The 7,465-nt window shown below is 50.2% G+C and overlaps 1 protein-coding gene across 1 annotated transcript in view; it reads right to left on the bottom strand.

Moving 5' to 3' along the window:
* The window catches only part of Tnxb (tenascin XB), a 69,101-nt gene that overhangs the window by 59,801 nt on the left and 1,835 nt on the right, over positions 1–7,465 (bottom strand). The window contains exons 2-3 of the mRNA XM_013034944.1: positions 1,531–1,938; positions 15–439 (exon numbers count right to left, since the gene is read on the bottom strand). Of these exons, the coding sequence (XP_012890398.1) occupies positions 15–439; positions 1,531–1,930 (825 nt within the window). The 5' untranslated portion in view covers positions 1,931–1,938. The remainder of the gene's footprint in view (positions 1–14; positions 440–1,530; positions 1,939–7,465) is intronic.

The raw sequence follows: 7,465 nt of genomic DNA, 5'->3' as shown, positions 1-7,465 counted from the left end.
GGGCAGCTCCGCACCCCGCAGTCCTCCCCCGCGTAGCCCGGGTCGCACACGCAGCGCCCGTCCTCGCAGCGTCCTCTCTGGTGGCAGCCGGCGGGGCAGGAGCGCTGGCTGCAGTCGGGGCCTGCGAAGCCCGCCCGGCACACGCACACGCCCTGCAGGCAGCGCCCGCGGCCGTGGCAATCGCCGGGGCAGGAGGGCCAGCCGCAGCTGGGGCCCGCATAGCCCGGGAAGCACACGCAGCGGCCCCGGACGCAGCGGCCCTGGTCGTTGCAGTCGTCGGGACAGGACGCAGAGGCTGCGGCCGGCGAAGAGGTGGGCACCCGGGTCTCCGCGGGTTCGGAACAGGTGGGCCCGCTCCAGCCTGGTTCGCAGGAACACGCACAGCGGCTCAGGTCAAACACTCCGTGGAGGCTGCAGAGGCTCCGCACGTCGGTTTGTCCTGGAGTAGGGAAAGAGAGGCCGGACTCAGGCTCTGCAGGGAGATTGAAAAAGCTGTATTGTGTTCCTATGGGTAGAGCCGGGTTTGTGTCGCTGGGCCACCCATGCACAGCTACCAACACTCTCAACTCTTCCTGTGTGGCCTGACCAGACTCTTTGCAAACCTGTGTCCTGGGGTACATCCGCCATCCTGAATAGCCAGCCAAGGATACATTTTCTTGCTTTCTTCTTTAAAAAAAAAAAATCTATTCCTATTATAAAAGGTGATGTGCAGGAAGTGGTGCTGTGGCTCAAGTGGTAGAGCACTAGCCTTGAGCTGAAGAGCTGATGGACAGCGCCCAGGCCCAGAGTTCAGGCCACACAACCAGACCCCCCCCACCAAAAAAAAGGTGGTATACAGAGGGGTTACAGTTACATAAGCCAGGCAAAAGTACATTTCTGTCCTTCCTTCCTTCCTTCCTCTCCCCCCCCTACTCCTTCCTTCCTTTCTTTCTCGATTGTGGGGGTTGAACTCAGGGCCTGGTTGCTGTCCCTGAGCTTCTTTTGCTCAAGGCTAGTGCTCTATCACTTTGAGCCACAGTGCCACTTCTGGTTTTCTAGTGGTTAGTTGGAGATCAGAGTCTCACAGACTTTCCTGCCCAGGCTGGCTTTGAACCATGATCCTCACATCTCAGCCTCCTGAATAGCTAGGATTACAGGCGTGAGCCACCTGGCCTAGAAGAGTACCTTCCTTTTTGCACAGTGTCACCCCTTCCCTTGTTCTCTCTCAGTTTTTCCCTCCTGTCCCCACCCACAAGTTCATTTTCAACATAGTGTCTAGCGAGTACCATGGCTGCATTTGTTCACTCTTTGTCCCTCCATTTCTGTGCCTCCCCTTATCCTCCCAAAGACAGATAAACAAACTAGACAAAAACAGACACAAAAATAGCAACAAAGACAAAACAACCCTCTTATTTCCATTTCCTGGAGTTCATTTAAATATTCTTATATATGATTATTTCAGTGGCACCTCTTTGATTCACACCAAGGTCCTTTCTAGACCAGTATTTAACCCCCCCCCACCTTCCTCTTCTTCTGGGGCCATCTGCTTACCTGTGCCAGCCTGGGCAGCCGCAGGGCAACATCCTCCTGTACAGTGCTCCTTGAGCCCTTTCACCAGCTCCTCCAGGATCTCCAGCCGGACTCTCAGGGCCTGCACCTCTGAAGCAGGAACTGGGGGCTCCGTGCCCGGGGGACAGCCGCATCCAGCAGATGGGGGCAGGTTAATGCGGTGGGTGAACACCACTTGCTTTTCCCCTCCTTCCACTGTATGCTCGTAAAGCTGAGAAGGGTTCCCCCCTCCTGCCCCCACGGTCCGGCCCCCTGGCTTTGGAGGGGGCCGTGGAGCTGGAAGTGTTACATTGGATCGTGGAGAGAAGGGGCCTGCACCTGCCGTGCCCAGCAGCACCAGGAGGACCACACTGGAGGTTAGGGGACACTGGGCTGGCATCATTCAGGAGACTGCAGGGAGAGAGGGCAAGTGTGAACACTGACTCAGAAAAGAGGCAAAATTGCTCTGATCTGTCTCTTCCCCAACACATACCAGCAGCCACAGCAGCCACAAGTAACCTACTCAACTCACATGTTTGTGAGAATTCACATTCAACTCAATCTGGAAGGAGTTAGGAGGAGCCATCTCTGGGCATGGATGGGCAGATCTGGTCTTTATCTCTGCAGATGTTACTTGATAACTTTATGTCCCTCTGTTGATTGTATCTCTCTCTCTCTCTCTCACACACACACACACACACACACACACACACATACACACACACAGAGTCACAAATATTACAGGCTTACACTAGCCTAAGGGCCTTTGAACTGTATGTTTCCTCTGTCTCAGAAACCCTTCAATCAGCTCTTAAAGGTTTGCCCTTTTGAGCTGGGTGCCAATGTCTCATGCCTGTAGCTATTTAGGGACTATTCAGGAGGCCTAGATCTGAGGATTGCTATTCAAAGTCAGCCCAGGCAGCAAAGTTCATGAGACTATTATTTTCAATTATCCACCAAAAAGAAAATGAAAATAAATAATCATAAACAACTTGGAAATAAAGCTGTGGTTCAAGTGGAAGATTGCTATTCTTGAGTGAAAAAGCTCAGGGACAGGGCTGGGAAGGTGGCTCAGTGGTAGAGCGCTTGCATTGCATGCCTCAGGCCCTGGGTTCGATTCTTCAGCACCACATAAGCAAAAAGAAAAAAGCCGGAAGTGGTGTTGTGGCTCAAGTAGTAGAGCGCTAGCCTTGAGCTGAAGAGCTGAGGGACAGCACCCAGGCCCAGAATTCAGGCCCCACAACCGGACCCCCTCCCCCCCCAAAAAAAAGCTCAGGGACAATACCAGGTCCTGAGTTCTAGTCCTAGGATAAGAAAGAAATAGAAAGAAAGAAAGAGAGAGAGAGAGAGAGAAAGAGAGAGAGGGAGGGAGGGAGGGAGGGAGGGAGGGCTGGGAATGTGGCTTAGTGGCAGAGTGCTTGTCTAGCATGCATAAAGCCCTGAATTTGATTCCTCAGTACCACATAAACAGAAAAGGCTGGAAGTGAGTGGTTCAAGTGGTAGAGTGCTAGCCTTGAGCAAAAGAAGGTCAGGGACAGTGCCCAGGCCTTAAGTTCAAGCCCCAGGTCTGGCAAGAGAAAGAGAGAGAGAGGGAGGGAGGGAGGAAGGAAGGAAGGAAGGAAGGAAGGAAGGAAGGAAGGAAGGAAGGAAGGAAGGAAGGAGGGAAAGCAAGCTCAATATGAACAGGAACCTCATTTAACCTTACACTGCTGGGACAAATACATTGAATAAATGTGCCATTAGACAATGATGTGCTAAATGAGATTCAGAAATGGGTTAACTAGGGTCAGTCTTCCCCAAGCACCTGGATCCCAGCTCCTACTGCCTTCTCAGAATCCTTAAGTATAAGGTTTCTGCTCCAGTCTCCTCCCCTTCCCTCCCCTTCCTTCCCCTTCCCTTTCTTCTCTCCTCCTTTTCCTTCCCGCTCCTCCCCCCAGTGTTTGGAGCTCAGGACCTTCTATTTTCTAGGGTGCATTCTACCACTTGAACCACGCCCCTAGCTCTTCCCACTCTTTTCTTTTTTTGGGGGGGGTCCGGTCGTGGGGCCTGAACTCTGGGCTTGGGCGCTGTCCCTCAGCTCTTCAGCTCAAGGCTAGCACTCTACCACTTGCGCCACAGCACCATTTCTGGCTTTTTTCTTTTTGCTTATGTGGTGCTGAGGAATCGAACCCAGGGCCTCAGACATGCAAGGCAAGCGCTCTACCATTGAGCCACCTTCCCAGTCTCAGAGGAAGACCTTTTATTTTTTGGGTCCGGTAGTGGGGCCTGAACTCTGGGCCTGGGCGCTGTCCCTCAGCTCTTCAAGGCTAGCACTCTACCACGTGAGCCACAGTGCCACTTCTGGCTTTTTTCTTTTTGCTTATGTGGTGCTGAGGAATTGAACTCAGGGCCTCAGGCATGCAAGGCAAGCGCTCTACCACTGAGCCACCTTCCCAGCCCCCCACTCTTTTCTTAACCTCATGCTCTCAATTAGATCCTTTCCATTAGCTTTATATATAATTCCACCATTATATAGCTACTTATATACAATCACAAATCATCATAAATGCTACCAGTGAGAATTCTGTGGTATGTGGGATCACATGAGAGGGGTCTTGACCTGGTCAGGAATTCTCTGAAGGAAGAAGAGTGAAGGGAGTCACATTCCACACAGAGGGAACAGCATATACTATGGTCTAGGATGAAGGAGGAGCACAGAGGGTGGGGGACTTAAGGCTGGTGGGGCAGGAGTGGATAGAATGAGGGAAATGTTATGGAAGATGAGCTGACTAAGGTCAGCCGGGGCAGATGAGGAGGACTGTTGGTCAGTGTTCTAAGAGAATTTGGATGGGAGGAGAGAAGAGGGGCATCCTGATTACCTTTGTGAGACTTTAGAGGGCAAAAGGAAAGAAAAGGGGCAAGGATGGAGTATAAAATCTATGGGTGCATAGATGGTACCTTTTGCCAGTTCTGGAGCTTGAACTCACAGCTTAGGTGCTGTTCCTGTTTTTTGGTCAAGGCTGGTGTTCTACCACTTGAGCCACAGCTCAGCTACTTCCAACTTTTTTGGTGGTTAATTGTTTGCAAGAGTTTCACAGACTTTCCTGTGCTGGCTAGCTTTTTTGTTGTTGTTGGTGGTGGTGGTGGTGGTCGTCGTTGTGGGGGCTTGAACTCTGGGCCTGGACGCTGTCCCTCAGCTCTTCAGCTCAAGGTGAGCACTCTACCACTTGAGCCACAATGCCACTTCTGGTTTTCTGGTAGTTAATTGGAGATAAAAGTCTCACAGACTTTCCTGCTCGGGCTGGCTTTGAACTGCGATCCTCAGATCTCAGCCTCCTGAGTCGTTAGGATTATAGATGTGAGCCACCAGTTCCTAGCAGTACCAATTTTTCTTTTGCTGCTTTATGTTTGTATTTAGGACATGACAAGTCCTTAATACCTGTTGACAGTCTTAAGGAATGAAATGCCCAATTTAAGTCCAATTAAGGCTGGAGTCAGGGATAGAACCGAGGTCAGGACTAGGACCACGGACAGTGTCTGGGACTGGAAGTTGGTTAGAGACAGTAAGCAAAGCAGACGAGTCAGAGAACTGGCAGAATGTACTCAATTTAGACCAATGCCCTGTCATTTTTACCTCTAGGAACATAACCAATGTCGCACAGCAGCATTACTCAAACTGGAAGTTACAAAATGTCACTAAAATGCCTTATTTACACAGTGTACTAAAACAAAAAATGAAGATGAGCTATAGTTACATGTAGAACTGCAGATGGAGCTTAATAAGATTGAGCAGAACAAGCCAGACACATAAGAAAACATTCTAGACAATTCTTTTCAAAATGAAGTTTGAGGCACAAGGGCAGTAAATTTTTAGTGACCTAAGTCAGAAAGGGTGTGCTCACAGGCGCTGGGAAGGTGGCTCAGCGGTACAGTGCTTGCCTTGCATGCATGAGGCCCTGGGTTCGATTCCTTAGTACCACATAAGCAGAAAAAGCTGGAAGTGGCGCTGTGGCTCAAGTGGTAGAGCACTAGCCTTGAGCTGAATTGCTCAGGGACAGCATCCAGCCCCATGACCGATAAAAAACAAAAAACAACAACAGAAAGGGTGTGCTCTCAGTACGCAGTGACAAGAAGAGGCATGGTGGGGAAATTCTAAGGTGCTAAGATGATCTTGTTTTGCACCCTGGGGTCACATACATATAATCCTGGCACTTGAGAAGCAGAGGCAGGAGAATTGTGAGTTCCAAACTAGTAAGAGCTACATAATGTCCCAACTCAGAAAACAAGAGCTGAGGATGTAGCACACCATAAAAGAATACTTTGTTTTATTTGTTTGTGATTTTATCTAGGGCTTTGCACACGCTAGGCAAAAGTCATTTACTGAATGACTTTTCCTCCCTCCCTCCCTCCCTGCCTTCCTCCCTTCTTTCTTTTGGGAGAGCTGTGGGTTAATCCTTATTTCTTAATTTGGGTGACTGCTACCAGTTGTGTTCATGGAACTCACTGAAGCAAGGACTGGGAAGCAAGAGAGAGAAGGGTTAGAGAGGAAAGGTATGAATAGGGGAGAATGCGGAGGGGGCAGAGCAGGCTTTCAGCTCAGGTAAGAGTCATGCGGGGATGCTGGCAGGTGCCCAGTTCATCCAGAGCAGAGAGGTTAGGAAGAACAGGAGGGCAAGGTGGGTAGTGGAAGAGCTGAGTGTTTGGGGTATCACTGGTGAGGAGGGAGGGGGCTGTGACACTCCTCCTCCAACATATGTATTTCCTGGCTTCCTCTGGGTCAGAGAAAACAGATGCTTTGGGGGCTACTGTCATCACCTTCTCCCATCAGTCATCAAGACATAAGGAGAGTTGGACAACAGACTCTCTCCTCACCTTCCCCCCCCCCCACCACTCCAGAAAGCCAGACAGAGGCCTGGCTGTTGAGCTGCCCCTCCTGGGGCCCCAGCCTTGCCTTCAGCTGGGGGGTGGAACCTCTCATGAGATGGCTTCTGGCCTACCTTTCTTGTCACTCTGTATCTAAGGCCTGCAAATCACAGGCGACAGGTAAGACAGGTGCTATCTCACTTTACCTGTCACTTTGTAGCTATTTTTTTTTTTGGGTCCAGTCATGAGGCCTGAACTCTGGGCCTGGGCGCTGTCCCTCAGCTCTTCAGCTCAAGGCTAGCGCTCTACCACTTGAGCCACAGCGCCACTTCCGGCTTTTTGCTTATGTGGTGCTGAGGAATCGAACCCAGGGCCTCTGGCTTGCAAGGCAAGCACTCTACTACTGAGCCATCTTCCCAGCCCTGTCACTTTGTATCTAAAGCCCTGTGCCCAACTATGGTATGCATGTACACACAAATATTTGACACAAATATCTTCACGTGCGCTCAGCCAAAAATACAAATATGAAAACACATGTACTTAAATACACACGTGCACCCAAATAAACCCACATCTTTGCAGGCACATGCAGGCGTACATGCCCTATTCATTGTCTCCCACACCTAGTCTATGAGTAACGCCTAAGAAAGCCAGTTTTGTCTCTGTATTGGTGGCTTGTGATCTTAGCTATTCATGAGGCTGAGAAATGAGGGTTGCGGTTCAAGCCAATTATTTCCAATGACCAGAAAAAAGTAAAGCCAGAAGTACAAGTGTGGCTCAAGTAGTGCATTGTCAGCCTTAAGAAGAAAGAAAGAAAGAGAAAGGAAGGAAGGAAGGGAAAAAAGGAAGAGAAAGGAAGGAAGAAAGAAAGGAAGGAAGGAAGGAAGAGGTGAGTGGGGGGGGCACTGAGTTCAAGTCCCAGTACTGGCAATACACACACACACACACACACACACACACACACACACACACACACGTATAGATACCTTTGAGAAATAAAGAGCTGTGTGGAAGAACTGAGCTGGAGTGCAGGGAATCAAACAGGGGTCCTTCCCAAGTGGGGAGCAGGCTGGTCTTTGCAGATTTCCCTCTCTTG

The sequence above is a fragment of the Dipodomys ordii genome, unplaced genomic scaffold (assembly GCF_000151885.1).
Source record: "Dipodomys ordii isolate 6190 unplaced genomic scaffold, Dord_2.0 Scaffold202, whole genome shotgun sequence".
NCBI classification, from domain to species: Eukaryota; Metazoa; Chordata; class Mammalia; order Rodentia; family Heteromyidae; genus Dipodomys; species Dipodomys ordii.
Note: the sequence above shows the minus strand (reverse complement) of the source record. Positions and strands in the feature narration are given on the sequence as shown.